The sequence below is a fragment of the Melanotaenia boesemani genome, chromosome 6 (genome assembly GCF_017639745.1).
Source record: "Melanotaenia boesemani isolate fMelBoe1 chromosome 6, fMelBoe1.pri, whole genome shotgun sequence".
In the NCBI taxonomy this organism is placed as follows: Eukaryota; Metazoa; Chordata; class Actinopteri; order Atheriniformes; family Melanotaeniidae; genus Melanotaenia; species Melanotaenia boesemani.
This window is the reverse complement of record NC_055687.1, coordinates 26,962,871-26,979,734: the sequence shown is the minus strand read 5'-3', so window position 1 is coordinate 26,979,734 and position 16,864 is coordinate 26,962,871. Positions and strand designations below refer to the sequence as shown.

The 16,864-nt window shown below is 36.8% G+C and overlaps 1 protein-coding gene across 1 annotated transcript in view; it reads left to right on the top strand.

The window, feature by feature from the left end:
* Nucleotides 1–16,864, top strand: part of LOC121641592 (CUB and sushi domain-containing protein 3-like) — a 289,036-nt gene that overhangs the window by 99,252 nt on the left and 172,920 nt on the right. The window contains exons 18-25 of the mRNA XM_041987820.1: nt 574–761; nt 5,885–6,073; nt 7,999–8,115; nt 10,691–10,906; nt 12,121–12,309; nt 12,952–13,121; nt 14,136–14,292; nt 16,240–16,431. Of these exons, the coding sequence (XP_041843754.1) occupies nt 574–761; nt 5,885–6,073; nt 7,999–8,115; nt 10,691–10,906; nt 12,121–12,309; nt 12,952–13,121; nt 14,136–14,292; nt 16,240–16,431 (1,418 nt within the window). The remainder of the gene's footprint in view (nt 1–573; nt 762–5,884; nt 6,074–7,998; nt 8,116–10,690; nt 10,907–12,120; nt 12,310–12,951; nt 13,122–14,135; nt 14,293–16,239; nt 16,432–16,864) is intronic.

The following is a 16,864-nucleotide window of genomic DNA, read 5'->3' as shown; positions in this document are numbered from 1 at the left end:
ACAGATACTGTACACAAACACCTCATATTTCACTCTGGAAGTACAAGTTAGAAAGAGGAATTGAGTAATAACACGTTGGAAGTGTTGAAAGCCTTGAGTAACCTTATTTTGCTTACCTGCTTTGTTTACTTCCTTTAAGAACTTCAATAAAAGTCTGACTTTCAGATCTTTATTTCTTAAAATTAAAAGGCAAAATAAAAAAACACTGTTTAATATCATAATAGTAACTTTTCAGTACTCCAATGTTAGTAGCATAGTGTTGCACACATTAAGTTGTACAAATGTCTGAACTATTTTTTCCCAACATATTGATTAGTCATATTGCAGCTGTACGCTGCTGGCTGTTATTTGATGTGTGATGATGAGTATGGCCACAGATTCATATCATGGCATATTTTCAAGAAGTTCATTGATCTTACTCTATTACAATAATTACAATGATTGCTGGGCAAGTTACGTCTTCTCATCTTCTTCCACAAATGTTTTCTCTCTGTCAAACTAGGGGTTGCTGTTCTGAATACAAATGGTTTTTCTCATTCTGCAACGCGTGTCTCTCCTCTTTTAACTCCTAAGGTTTCAAACTGAGCTCAGTTATGACTTTCTGGAAATACACGATGGCCCCAACCTGCTCTCTCCTCTGATTGGCTCGTTCAATGGAACCCAGGTGCCTCAGTTCCTGTTTAGTAGCAGTAACTTCCTGTATCTGCTGTTCACCACAGACAACAGTCGATCAAATAGTGGCTTCAAAATCTTCTACGAAGGTGAGAACATGATGTAGTTAGCTGCATTTACTTTCACGTAAATGATTAAGGTTTCATGAATTCATTAATGCTGGAATGCCCCAAAGATAATATGACATGAAAAATGGTCTGTTCTTGGATTTTGATTAGATGTCTTTAATATGATTTTACCTTGAATTAGATTTAAATGAATTCACTTCTCATTACACTGCATGCCATATCAAATATTCAAAGACAGAAACCAGTGGCTGGTTTTTATTGTTAGGCTTTTATGAAGTGGTTTGTGTTAGTACTAAATTGGGGGTGTGTTACATGAGAAGAGCATTAGTAATAACATGGGAACTTGGCCAGAAACTAAATGTATTCACTATTGGTAGAGGAGATAATAAATGAAGAACCATCTTCATTTCAAACACAGCTTACCGGTATTTTAGGAAAAGAAGCACACCAAGGTCAACACCGCCATTGTGAACCTTATCGTAATCTGTCGACTGCTGTTAATTCTTCACAACTCATGAATGCTTCAGGCTTATCAGTAACGGCAGTTTAAAGTTATTTTTTTCACGAGAGATTAAAGAACAGCTCCCAAGTTAAATAAAAGCCAAACTTTTTTACAAAGTCAGCTGTATAAAATGATCTCAGTAGCTTATTGAAAAAAAAAAAAAAAAAAAACTGCTAAATTCTTTTCATCTGGGATTTAGTGAATGTGCTGTATATAGTTACTGTTTATGCTACTGGTTTAGCTTAATTACTCGAGCCTTGTCTCCAGTGCTGTGTGCATTGTGTTGTCTCTAAATTGATTCATTGCAATCCTAGTCGCCTGTGCAGAAGTTAAAGAATATGTATTCTGTCGGGTTTAAGCTAGTTTTCTGTTTATTAGTCTTCCCACCATGTAAAATTGATAAGCTAATCTAGGATGACATGGCACATTTTATACAGCCAGTCTTGCCAAAGCTATCAATGATGCAAGGTGTGGTGTTAATTAAGGATTATTTGTGTTGGAGTTGTTTTGCTTTTCCATGCATGTTTTTCTTCAGAAGTAAAGCTGTTCTATGTTCCCTCTCTGGGTGTTTTCATTTCAGGAGCTATTACCATGTATCCATACAGCAATAGAATCATGTTAATGTCCCCTCTTTATTGAGTGAAGGAGTCAAACTTCATTTGGTAACTCTGAGCTCTCTAATAGAAGCTTTGTTGCAGTCAATACAAATTACCTGCTGCTCTGGGTTTTCCATCTCAGGTGGAAAACCTAGCACTTGTGGTAAAAATAATTATTTAAAAGAAAAAGAAAAAGAGAAACTAGATAGGAACAAGTGTTGATTTGAGAGGTTTTTGTCAGTTAAAGAATTTATCAGACTTTAAGTGCACTGACTGCCAGAGAAAATCTAAATGTTTAAAGAAAACCAATAAAAATGTAATTGCTCAAAGGTGTATGCTTAGAGGTGAGTTTGTATTGTAAGTGTCTCCCCTTTCTTTATCATGCTTGGAGTGGTGACCTTTGAAAAATCTTTTAGAAAACTATTATGGACCTAGTGTGATTCATTTTCACAACTGTTTTCACTAGCACCATTACCCTTGTCACTCTGATTTGATTCATAAGACAGAGTTTGGGATTATGCTTGTATTATTGACTGAAAGCAAGGTGCACGTGCCCTTGTCTTATTATGTTTAGCTCTCAAGTGCATTTCTCTTTTGTTGATGAGGCTATCAAAAAGCAATAAGAGTAAGGATCGTATTAGTGTCTTCTATTGCCCGTTTAGGATATATCTAATTGCAGAAATACTTTAGAGAAAACCTAGCCTTATTAGTTTGTAAAATAAGCCATACTGAGTAACGTTGGATTATTCTGTGAATAAACTGAGGCATAGAAGCGCTGTGGTATTATTGTACAGAAAACTTAAACTGTTGTGAAGGGAAAGAAAATTAAAACAAAAACAATTAGATTTATATTCAGTCACTTGCACACAAAAACATTACATGCACCATACAGAATAGCATGTATTTGCTAGGCTTCATATATTATGAAGGTCATTATTTTCCACCAAATTTCTGCACCCTTGAGGCCAGCACCAGCAGTGATCAATGGATGCTCTACTTCTTGGACACATTATGGCAAGATTCATGGTTTCATAACTATAAATATCTAGTCTTACAGAGGTGAGGTTTTCTACTAAAGCTGTGCAAAAGGAGCTCACAGTTCTTAGACAGGAATAATCAGTCAGCTGAGGTTGTAACGTAATAATATATTATTTATGACAACATCTATATCTTACAAATGTAGTTATTTAACTGTTACTCTATTCTGTCACCAGGGTCTTGCAAGTAGCTTTAAGTTTTGTCTACAAACCATGGAATACAACTACCTTCCTCTAAGGGATAACTACTTTGTGGTTATCTTTTCATATCATCTATTATTTATTTGACAAGCTGAACGTAAGCCTGTTGGATTCCATGGCTGATACAATTGTTCATGTGTGAGCTGTAACTTTAAATACATTGTGCTGGGCTCGGCATGTGTACATCGAGAGCTATTTCTTTAAACTTAAACTCAGAGATTAAGACTTAAGTGTGTACATGAACACTAATTAAATAGATCTGAAAAGTTGACTGTTGACATGCTACAAACCATTTAATAAAAATATTTTTAAATGTAAAATGCAGGCCTGCTACCAATTTGCAAAAATTTTAAAAAAGAAAAATCATGTCTTCCCAACTTTGTTCTCAACTTAAAAGCAAATAGGCTGACACTCTCGCTGTCTACAAACAAGCAGACAGTGCAAGTGGAATGCCAGAATTTTCCTTATTAAATTCATAGTTCAGGATTGGGGGACTGAAAAAATAATTAGTCCAAATCTTAAACAACCTTTTATTCTTCAAAGGTCTCCAACAAAAAAGGGCCCAGGACAGACTAGTTCAATTTTGCAGTCACCACGTTTCTGCCGCCTCACCTTGCCTCCACATGGTTTGAGGATAATATTTTTATTCCAGTCAAACAAAGTATGTGATTAAGTGTATATATGGTAACATTTTACAGATTGATATTTTTCAGATTGGACTGAGATATTTACATAAGGGTTGATGTACACATTTCTCTTGATACTAGACGATCAAAAGATTCCTATTTTCTGATTTGTAGCTCTTTCACCGTCAGTCTCTTGACTTACTATGACTCCTCATTTAATGAGGACTCTACACTTTTCTGAAAAAAAGGTGACTAATTGTACCTACAGCTTTGCTAATGTCACTCTGAATTATTACATAAATACATGCAAATGTGTGACATGCTTTTTTTTTACATTGTAGTGACAATGTATACATGGACTATTACAACAGTTTTTCATCAGCAACCTTGTAAACGGAATACTTTTTTTTTTTAATTAAACAGCTTGCAAAGTGGAAAGTATGAGCTAAAAATAAAAGTTCTGAAAATGCTTGCTTAGAATAGACTACCCTCCAGGACCTGACAACTGCTTACACAACTGTTGCCAGTCATTGCCTAAAATCAGCATATTTTTAGTGCATCAAAAGCAACCCTACTTGGAAGATATCCAAAAGGAAATCACAGGAAGAAACGGGGTCATCTCTCGCTCTCTAGCTTGCATTGCTGAAAATTTATAGGGAGCTGCCACTGCTATGAAACCAGTGCACTCTGTGAGTAAAAGAAGCCAACAAAGTAGTTTTTTTTTTATAAAAGCCAAAAGGGGTGACCCAATACTTTCATTGAACAGGACGAAGTACATTTGTACAATTTCTCCAAGGTTATACCCTCAATTTTTGCTCCTCATGAAACACCTGTCTTGTTCTCCTTTACTGAACCCATCTAACTTCTACCCTTTGTTGTTCCATCAGTGGGTACCCTGCCGATTTAACAATACAGCCTTAGCATGAGTTGGAAACAGTTTCTTTAAAAGCCAAAAAAGCCAGCAAATCCATTGAAGTAGTCGCAGAGAGCTGTTATATTGTTGTAGCACAGCTGTAGCCATTGTTTGACTTCTCTACTGTAAGGCCTTTGCTGTATTTTCTTTGTCTTTTAGCAAGTATGCAGGTATTCTTTTTTAAAGCTAAAATTTAAACAAAAAAACCAAACTGAATCTGGAAAAAAAGAAGCTTTTTAGCACCCAAGACCTTTGAGATGCATGTAACTTCAACAATTATGTCAGATATTATTATTTTAGATACATTTCATGGTTCTCGTTGTTTTAAAAACTGCTTGAAATATAAAACTGACATTGCTATTTCAACTTTCATGAAGGGCAGTATTACTGCTGCATTATTTTATTTGCATCAGCAACAAAAGTTTGAAAGAATCGAATAACATACAGATCAAAATGTGTTAATTGCCACATTCACAGTTTAATTTAATACATTAATGCTTGTGTACCAAACACAATAAAACCAGGTGCAATGACATTGCCTACTTGTTCTCTGTAAAGTGGACTGCATGTTGGTAAGATTCCACACCACAGGGAGCAAAGTTGTTCTGTTCAAAGGGGAAATGTTAAGTATTTAGAGAGAGAAAAAAAAATCTCATTAGCTGTGTTCACTTCTACAGTGCGTATAAACAGTACTGCCTACTCCGTAATCACTGTTCAGATAAAATTAACAAAGGAACTTTTCAGCTGAATTCATCTATTTAGAACACTGCAACATCACTAGTGCACACGTCTCTCTCCAAGCATTACACCCATCATCCACCACCTCTGATATTTTCTGATGCTGCTGTGGTAACTTATGGCAAGCTGATTGCAAATTGGCTAGTTTTAATCTTTTTCTTGTTTTTCTGAAGATAATTTACATTTTTTAAGTAGTTTTCGAGATTATTTTTTAAATGAAACATCACATTAAAATGAAATCAATAATGATCACACAGATCAGTTAACACACAAACACACACACCTACACAGATAGATAGATAGATAGATAGATAGATAGATAGATAGATAGATAGATAGATAGATAGATAGATAGATAGATAGATAGATAGATAGATAGATAGATAGATAGATAGATAGATAGATAGATTAATGCAAAACAAGACTCTATGTCAAGACTGTGAGCTTCATAGGCCTCACAAGGACTTTGTTTAAGAATTGAACTATATTACATGAAAGTTATTAAGAATACTGTGTTTTTATTTTCTCTAGTGGTCACATTGGACACATACTCTTGTATGGACCCTGGTATTCCAGTGAACGGCAGACGGTTAAGCCATGACCTGTCCATCGGCTCCACGGTGTCCTTCCAGTGTGACCCAGGATACAGACTGAGCCACGAGGAACCACTAGTTTGTGAGAAGAACCACTTTTGGAGCCACTCACTGCCTACATGTGATGGTATGTGTATAAGACCAATGACTGAGTGTTTGAGCTCAGGTATCTGTCTCATGAGTAAAATATATAACTTCAGTTTTCTTTTGTAACAGATCAGCTAATTAGGATATAAACATGAACAAAAAACAAACAAAAAACTCATATTTATACGTTGTCAATCTTTCAGCCACAAATACTTGAGATGCTGTATGCATAGCCTGCAGCAGGTTTGACTAACAAATACACTCATATACACAAATACACTTCACTTGTCAAACTGCTTTTTATTCAGCAAAGACACCAGGCTTGTGAGAACAACTCACTGGGTGTTTTGAATCATCTAGTAGAGTGGACAGATTATCCTCCACTTCAAAGCATGACGCCCAGCTTTTTCCAGATATTTCACATGATCTCTCATTCTCTGCCCTGTGTTTGCACAACTCTGCTTATGTTTAGAAACACAATAAGTAACATTTGTAGCAATTATTGTTGCTGTGTGCAAACTACCTCTTTGTCACACGTCACTTAACAATGAAAAAAATGCCAATAAAATACACTCAAGACCAGGCAGAGAGCGTGATATACGTGTGCTGCAGTGCCATGTTATATGACTTCATCTAAGTAGCTGCTCTGAAAACTTATTTTAGATCTTGGAACATTTTCTTGCCTAGGTGTGTGTCAGGCTTTTGCCAAACACCTTGGCTCGCTGCCTGTAGTGTCTCCGAAGTGATCATTTCCCAAGCACGCTCATCCACTTTTAATGACTTTATGTAATTTTGGCTCATAAATAAAATATTTGATGTAATTTTGTTGGTGGGTAAGGATTCAGGCCTTGATGTGTTGTGTTTGCTGGAATGCCCAAGGGTGGAAGAAGAGAGGATGAGAGGAGGTGGGTGTGTGCAGCTGTGGAGCCTGAGGCTTCCCATGCTCCAAAACATCAGCTGACATTCATTACTTTGAAAGTATATACATGCATATGAGTCCTTCTTCTAATGTTTGTTAATGATAGCTATTTGGAGGAAAACATAAGCGCATTTGTCTGCAGTGCTGCCTTTAAAGTATCAGAACAGAGCCAAAGAACACTTAAACGTGCAAGAAAGAAAAAACAGGAATCTTGCCAAATTACATGAGTGCTGTTTTTAACAAGCACTGCCCTTTATGCAAAATGACCTTTAAGTTGAAACCCAGTGATGGCATGAGAAAATGTTTACAGGTTTGAACAATATTCAATTACACCACTTAACCTTCAGGCTGATCTGGTATTCACCTCCCTGTGCCAGTCAGCAGCCAATGAGGGAAGAGATTTATCTAATTAGCTTCCTTTGAGATAAGGAGCTTTTTGGCTGTATATTAAGCCAAGAGTCAACTATTCATAAGAGTCATGAAACTGAGGTGACATGATCGTTCTTCCTTTAAGCAGCAGTTCCCATCATCTCATCTTTACTGCTCTAGATTAAGTGGTTGCAGCAGCATTACAAACCTGAATGAAGAAGCATTTGTAAAGTAATAGTCTCTGTTTGAAACAACATTTAAGTTTACTTAGAAGTGACAGTCGGTATAAATCCAGATGCTCTAATCCACTGAATATGCTTGTCAGTTCTTGTGTATTGTAGGCAAATTTAATGGATCATCATGTTTTCTGACAATGTCTTTCAGTTTAAGATACCAAGAGAGTAGAAAACCTGGCCAGATTGCTGAATTAATGAATAATTTAGAGCCTTGTTAAGCAGTGGGGCTGGTTTGGAGAGAAGGAGAGGGGAAAAAAACATTGTGTTGGCAGAATTACAGGTACTCATAAAAATAGCCGGACAGAATGTGATATGACTTGAATGCATTATTCATCCAAATCGTTTCTTTGTCTTCAGGTGAAGGATTTATTGGTTCATTTTCATTTTTTTTTCTTTTTTCTTTGCAACAGTTATCATTCATTATCTTCTATCTTTATTCAGCGTCATGTGGTGGGGATATCAGAGGGCCTGCGGGAATCATCCTATCACCTGGCTACCCAGAGCTGTATCCAAACTCTCTGAATTGTACTTGGACTGTCGAAGTCAGCCATGGAAAAGGTGGGAAAAGTCCACAAACTTTTTTTAAAATTGAATGTCATTCAGTGTTTATTTATGCATACTGTGCTTATCAAAACACATTTTAATTGGTGTAGAGTATGTGGTCGGGAACCTTCATTTTAACTATTATGCAGAATTAAGAAATGTACTTGTTCTTAAATAAATCCACTCATTACACCTCAGTAACAGTATTAGTATTTTTTATAATCCTCATTAGGGCATTCCTAAGTATAATTTGAATAATGCAAATGTAAATTAAAAATGTATGGTAAAGGACACTCCCTCAAGAAATTCAAAGAACATGGATATCTGTAGTGTAAAGCACACATTTTACAGGAAAAACATTGCAATGGACTGACTTTTTATCACTGGCCCTGCAAGAAAAACATACACACATTACCTGTGATTCATTTTTCATAAGTTTACTCTTTTGTTAGTTAACTGTTTTAATATGAAGCTCATCTTTATTAGCAACTGACTGCAAGTTTGGGAATCCACTGATTCCTTTCCTTCACGGCTAAATGCGCTACTATATGTATTTGATGGGTTTCTTTACCATGTGTTTATATTTATGGTCATGTATTGGTAGAAATGCAGATAAAAGTTCCCCTGTACATTCATCAGCTGAAAAAAAGATGTAAAGTTTGGTGTTTTTTCTGTTATATTTCTGCTGGATAGAGTGTACCATTGCTAGGATAATGTTGTGTTTTATACATTTCTGCTCAGTTAATTTAATGAACAGCCTTAACATTCAGCGGTCCCTGATATTTCAGTTTTATGTACAAATTATTCTCCCTCAATGTAAGTTATACAATCGCTAACCAGTTCTCCAAGGCCCTATTATTAATTACTATTTGAAAAGCAAAGCTTATTATGCTCATATTTTACCCATATTCTTTCTTATCCTTTACCACAGGGCCCATAAAAATGTGGTATTGCACTTGTATATAACCAGCTGGTCATATGTTCAACTCCCTTTCTTCATTTAAAGGATCATGTTTTATTGTCATCTCACAATCATTTCTTTTTCTTCTGCCATTAAGTGTTTTAAAAATCTCTATATTTTCTTTTTCTTTGTAAGATGAATGCAGTTACAGAGCATACGCTCAAACCCATTCAGCTCTTGATGGCAAGTTAATGGTTATACAGTATCTGTGTGTAGCTTCTGTGAGGAGACTGCAAGCAGTAAATTAGGAGCATACATGTTGACATTACTTAATCCTTCCCTATATAACTCAAACAAATGCTTGCTTTGTATTAGTTTAATTTCTTTGCGACCACTGAAACAATTAAATCTCTTACGGCTTTACTGTCTGTTCCACTTTGTTCCATTAATATTCAAATATTGCTGGAGTCATAGAGCTCAATCAGCCAGAAGGTCGAATCAACACCTGACTTTTCTTTTGGTTTGTGAGGTGACTTTGTATTTACTTGACAAGGTTTTGATCACTAATGTTTTGATCTGCACAACCTGTAACTCAGGGAACCTTTTCCATCAGGTTTCTCTTTTATGCTTACATATAAAGTCTTACTTTTAAAAATTCAGAAGAAGAACCTCTTCTCCCAGCATTGATTTCCAGTGTTTATTACTTTTAGCTAGTCAGCAAAAAACAGAGTCATCTTTATTAACGGCATCTCATATCTACTGTATTATAATAAAGCTCCTCACAGAGGTGACTCTTGATTAATTGATCATTTGCCTTGGTGCTGTGTAATATAATTGCTGTTCAACAGAGCATGATCAATCCTTTCATTTTGTTATTAATTTTATGGTCATTTGAGACCTTCTTTATCAAGTGAGCCGAACATTGTGGAGGACATCAGAGTGATATTGGAACAGATTCAACAGATGGCACTGAAGTGACAGCACTGATTGTGCTGAAAAGCAGCCAACTGGCCGTCATGACAAGAATCATGGTCTTATTATTGAGCCTAAGCAACAGTCAATTAGACACACACAAACATTCTATACAGTTCACATACATACACTTTGTTTTCCTGTCTCGATATTGAATTATAGTTTGTTGAAAATGTGAATAAAATTGGACCTATTTGAATACTTTATATAGACTTTCTTCTATTATCACTAATGTCCTCTTCTTGTGTAAATGTGATTGGCCTACAGGGTCAGATAGTGGAAAAAGCTTGTACTTAAACAAAGGAAGGAGAAGCCACAGAAACACACTGTCGTGCAACTTAAAAAGGCATTCATCTTTCTTTTAATAATGCAAAATGAAATTGTAGGTGGAATAAAAGCATGCAAGTTTTTAAAAATGAACATTTTTTTCTATTCACTCTGCATTATGCCATTTCTGCTGGTGTCTTTCTACTTTTAATTGAACTTTTTTTTTTCATATGATGATTTTGATAAGATTCATTTTAGTATGTACCTCCATGGTGCTAGAAGGATTCAAACTTGTATTAATTAATAAATTAAAATATATTTTGTCTGTGGATTGTAGGCTGAAGTGCAATGTATAAAATGTGTGATAACTGCATTTGAAAACACGGATGAATATAAATTGTAAGACTTGAACATTTTTTTTCAACACTGGACTTTATTTTCTTCTTCAAGGTGTCCAGTTTACTTTTCATTCCTTCCACCTGGAGGATCACCATGACTACCTCCTGATAACAGAAAACGGCAGCTTCGCACAGCCACTTGCTCGACTCACTGGCTCAGAGAGACCTGCACCAGTTAATGCCGGACTGTATGGGAACTTCAAGGCTCAGCTACGCTTCATTTCAGACTTCTCCATATCGCTACAGGGATTCAACATCTCCTTCTCAGGTATGAAGGCATGTGTGGGTTCTGTCTGTAAGAGAAATGGAAGATGTTGATAAGTGAGTGTATAAGGTGCCAAAAAGAAAACCTGTGATGGGCAGGCAGAGAGACACACACACACACACACACCATGAAGAAATCAAAAGCACTAAGCATCTGTAAAGCATACATAAAGTAACATGAGAGGTGAATTCTTGGTCAGTGTGCTGAAGATAGATTATGCCTCAGGCCTGTGATGATCAGATGAGAATAATTAACATACAAAGGGATCATGTAGGTGTGGGTGTCTGACCATAATGCAAATGCTCATCAAAGCATGTGGCCTGAGGACTCAGAGAGACTGTTATGTACAGAAAAAAGTAGAAATTCACTGGCTAAGAAGATATGTAGCGAGGGGCTGAGACAGATGGCGTTGCTGTGTGAACAAGGTTGATTGTGAGGGTGGAGAGAGAACGAGAGTGAAGGAATGTGACAGGGAAAGATGTAGTAAAGAGAAAAAAGAGAGGGTTCTGCTTCATGTGCATTCTAGTTAAATATTTGCCTGCTGTTTGCTGAAGTGAAGCATAACTTATGCAGCTATAAATATTCATGATACAGTTTCTGATTGTATGTGTGTGTAGGTGTGGGTGTGTGTTTGTCCTTGCAGTCTCTATAATTAGCATCTATGGATTTTCTGATTAGAATTCATTTTTTGACCTTTTACAACCTTTGACTAAAGTCTGCCGACACTCTCGGGCCACATCCCACAGCAGAGTGCTGCTATAATGTTTTGCTGGGCTCAAATCAATAAGACCTATATAGTTCTTCATGCTGCCAGATAGACACCGTGAGAGAAATGTTGATGACAATAAGATCTTACTTTTTTATGCAACTTGAGTTGCATCTTCTCAATTTCTAAGGCCACAATTGGCCCATGTAAGACAGATTTGCAGAGAGGGTGGCCTAGTTTTTAAAGTGCCCATCCTTCATTTAGACATCTCAAGCTTTGAGCACCTGATGAAGTGTCCTTGAGCAAGACAGTTTATCCCCATAGGATATAATATTTCTTTGTATGACTGAATGTGCAGTCTTCTTTGCAGGTAACAACAAAGACAGGTCTGGTTTACCATTTTTTGAATTTAATTAACAAAGAGGAGCAATAATCTGTTCTTTTTCTCATACATATATACTCATAGCAACAGATTTATCATTGTTTTTACTTGGTGTTGTATTTTTTTCAGAGTACAATCTCGAGCCGTGTCAGGATCCTGGAGCGCCTCGGTTCGGCTGGCACACGGGCTCCAGGTTTGGCATCGGTGACTCGCTGTCATTCTACTGCAACACAGGTTATCGTCTACAGGGGGCAAAGGAGATTGTGTGCTTGGGAGGTGGCCGCCGCATGTGGAGTGCCCCTCTGCCAAGGTGTGTAGGTACGTGGTCAGCTATTTTTACTTTCTTCTTTCTGCATGCATATTCTACAATTTAAACAGTTACTCAGCATCAGCTAAAAAATGTATTTGGCACAGACATATTAATAAATGTACTTGACCTCCAAGAAGTCAGTGAAACTGATTTATTTAAATTACATTAACTGAAGTGAATCAAACTTTCATTACTCTCATTTTTTAGTCATAACTCCAGATATCTAGTCAGTTCATAATAGAGAAATGTTTTATAGATGTGTCACATTTTTTACTTTAAATAAATTATCCATAATTAGTGTGGTGCATGTAAACAAAGCGAGCAAATACAGAGCAGTCTGTCAGTTCCTCTGTACCTGTCAGAGCATCTAAGTCTATAAACTAATCCTCCACTGTTTTGACTTGCAGGGAGCCAGTAAATGTTTTTACAATGATCGTTTAATAGTCTACCTGCTGTCTCATAATGTGTCACTTCCAGTTGATGAGGATTTTTATGATGCTAAAGTAATAAAAGTGGGTTCACACTTGCTCATCTGAAAAAATATATTTGAATTGCACCTTTAACTCTTCAGGTAATGCACCAGTTAAACGTTTGTGGTGGCTGTTGTTGTATAACTGATTATGTCTGTTTATGTGTTTGTTTACTTGCAGCGGAGTGTGGATCCTCAGTCTCCAGCAATGAGGGAGTTCTTTTGTCACCAAACTACCCAAAAGACTATGACAACCGGCATGAATGTGTGTACAGCATTCAGGTCCAAACGGGAAAAGGCATCAATATCACTGCTATCACTTTTCAGCTTGCACAGGGAGACATTCTTAAGGTAGATGATGCTGTCACTTCTTTTCATTAACAGAAAATGGATAAGCGACAAATAACAGCAGCCTTGCATTAATAAAATGCATATGGGCCTCTTTTTTTGTAATTTAGGAACAAGGGATTATTGCTTTTTGTAATGTACATAAAAAAGGATACCAGAGAAGGAAATTGTGGAGAAACACCATCCACAATAAACTATTCTTATAAGAGCAAAGATTAATGAATAACTGCATCAACATACCTTTAGCATTAAAAGGGTTTTCTTTCCTTACTTAAAAGCATTTTAGCAGTTGTGATTAGCACCGCAGATGGGGTATAAATTACTTCATTGTTCCCACTTTATAGCTGGGATGCAATCTTTGGGGATGCGGATGTCTTGTCTAATGCTCCAATTAACAGCATCGTAGCCTATTATTGGGATTTCTAGTAATCCCCTTTGCTTAAGCATTTTGTGAAGATCTGACATGTGGAAAGACATGCTTAGAGAGTGAAATTGCCCTGAAGAAAAACAAATCTGTGTCTCTCTGGTATTTTAAAAGAAGATCCAAAGCCTTTTCTTTCATTTCTTGTCATTTCACAGATGTCATTCAGGAAAAATGAACTCTATTGTTATAACAGCATAAGTGGAGGGTGTTTGCAACCACTAACATCTATCGGTTTCCCAGAGCAACGTTTCTCCATCCAGGTCCTCAGAACCCACTGCCCTGCATGTTTTAAATGTCTTCACACTCTAACACACTTTGCTAGCCTGTTACCAAGCTCTTCATTTCACTTCATAGTTAAACTAAAACACGCAGGGCAGTGGGTCTTGAGGACCTAGATTGAGAAACACTGGCTTAGAGTGAACAGTAACTAAATATTTTTTCCAAAATATAATTAATGATTGAAAAATGCTTTTAAGTTTATTTAAACCTTCACAAAAAACTTGTAGTTTGACTGTTATGCAACTTTCATTTTAATAACTTTGTTAAAAATTTTATCTCAACGTGCAAAACTGTCTACCTGTCTCTCTGATTAGGTGTACGATGGTAAAGATGGTACAGCTCCTCTCCTTGGCACCTATACAGGCACACTGATGCAAGGCCTGTCCCTCACCAGCACTTCCAACTATCTGTGGCTTGAATTCTACTCAGACCATGAATCCACAGCAGTGGGGTTTCGCCTCATATACCACAGTAAGTCACGTTTCATTTCCATAGGGGGAGGAGTGCCCTAAAGCTTATCCAAATGAGTGAATTTAGCCTGATTTTTGGAGCTTGGCATTTCAAGTAGCACAATTTAAAAGAAGAATTTAATTGACCCTCACCCTGCTTCAGCATGTCTTTCACTGTCAGGGTATCCATTAAACACAGCGTGGTGTTTCTGCCCCTCTGCAGCAGTCCTTTCTCTCCCTATGCCTCTCTGTGTGAACCTCTGTTCTCTCTTTTCTTTTCCTCTCTACTCCTGCAATTAGCATTCATGCTTGCCTAAGTGCACCTTGTTAAAACAGGTGAATTATTGTTGGAACTATTTGACATCACTGTTTTTTTTTTTTTTTTTTTCTTTTTGTGTAGTTTAACAATGTGTTTGTTCAAAAACTATTTACAGTGTGGGCTTTTACATGTTCAAGAATGTATGTGTGAATTGAAAGTTGTGGTCATTGTATTAGGTAGGCCAGTAATAGATGGATAGAGTCAAGTTTCTCCTTTAATTGGCTTGCCAACTGTGTGTTGTTGCTAAGTATTTCTAATTTATTACCGTGACAAGTGGATGCACTCGTGAGACTGCCTTTTTCTGTCCAATTTAAAGTGTTTTTATGTTTCACCTGTAAATGAATTTGTCTACCTGTGTGTTTTCTTAGATAAAACTGAACAGATAGTAGTTAGTGAGAAGCTCTTTCTTGACTTTTGAACAGTTTTGAAGGGTGTGAAAGAAAACATAAAGTTTCTGGTTAACTCACAGGTAGCAGGCCTATAGTTTCCAGCATGTAACAAATTACACCAAACATGTCAGGTACATGTAGTAATACTGTAAACAGTTGGATCATGGAAGACCTGCAAAAAAAATAATCAGGATTCTGTCCTCATTAAAAAACAAACAAACAAAAAAAACCTAAATAAATTAGTATGCACATCTAAATGCAACTGCAATTAGCTGAGAAAAAATGGCTTAATAACATATTGCCTTTTGAGTTGCAGAAAAAAAAAACATAATTAAGAATCTCATACAGTAATTAGTTTTCATGCCTTTCTTTTTCTTTTTTTTTTCTTTGTGCATGTACAAAAAGTAAAAAGCACAATTCAAGCTCACACCTTTTATTAATTTAAAATGCAGCTTCACTATGGTCTTTTCATCCAGAATGAAAAGCCCTCTTTAACTTGGAGACCACTGACTGATGTTTGAATGACAAGGTGGCAAGGAAAAGGTGGGGTATTGCCATTTAAAGCTGGTCTAATAGTGAATTTGGATCATATTTTTGTGACTTTTCTACCCAAAGATCTGAAATAATTTTCTAAAATGTGAACATTAATTGCTGGGAATTTATTCTAGGCATGGCACTTAAAATACTACCATAACACCTGGCATGGCCATGGACCTCACTTTGAGAGGTGACAATCAATCAGCACTGCTGGGTTTATGTGCAGCTGCTCTTGCTGCATAGCTGAATACTTACTTTTTATACCTGGAAGTGAGAATCACATATAAAAGCCATGGTCACATTCAGACAAGGTGAGTTAAAGAGTTATTGCAGCGTTCTCTTGTTTGTGGTTATTTAGAGTCTGCTGTAATATCTCAGTGTTCCAAGAAGATGGGTTGTTTCTCAGTCGTAGTAAATGTCCACACTCAGTTGAACATCTAATTGTGAATGTCTAATTGTGCTCTCTGTCTAAAAGGAATCATTTAATGCCAAGTCATATAACGGGACTGCAGGCCTTGTCTCTGCTCAGCCAGAAATAAATTTTCAAAGCTTAGTCAATACCTCGTTGCAGTACAGATGAATGGGAATATGGCACTGGCATGATGACTGCTATGCAGTGGGCTTCGCTAAACGCATGAATGCAGCTCTTATGTAATATATGTTTATGTGGCTCATTTTATGTTATTATTCTGTTCTTCTGTCTTTTCTAATTGTGCCTGTCCAGGTTTTGAGCTATCCCACTGTGATGATCCAGGAGTGCCTCAGTTTGGCTTCAAAACCAGTGACCATGGTCACTTTTCTGGAAGTTCCATTGAGTTTGGTTGCGAGCAAGGTTACACTCTACACGGCAGTGCCATACTTAAGTGCATGACTGGGGAAAGAAGAACATGGGACAACAGCCTCCCATCATGTATAGGTAATCTTCTCTGTCCACGTCTGTGTGAAGTCTTAAATTTTGGTCGTGGATGCACCATTTTCACGCATCTCTGTGTCTCCTGGTCCACTACTCTGCTTCTTTTTTCCACTGTTTGCATCTTATTTTATTATTCAGACCAGGTACACTGTCACCATTGCTCAGCTGGGTTTTAATCCAGAGGATTTATCCTGACATGATTTCCACTTAATTACTTTGTGTTGGAAGAATACACACTGCTTGTCATTTTGTATAGAGTATATATAGCTCTAATGTTTTACTGTTGATTGTTGATCTTTCTGCGTGATCTTGATGCAGAATCGTTAAGAACTCTACAGTCAATAACTCAAGTCCAGTTGCGCTTTCACAGAGCTGCTTTGACGCTGCTTCATATGTGTATTTTAAGGTGTTTTAATCCACAAACAATTAATCAGCA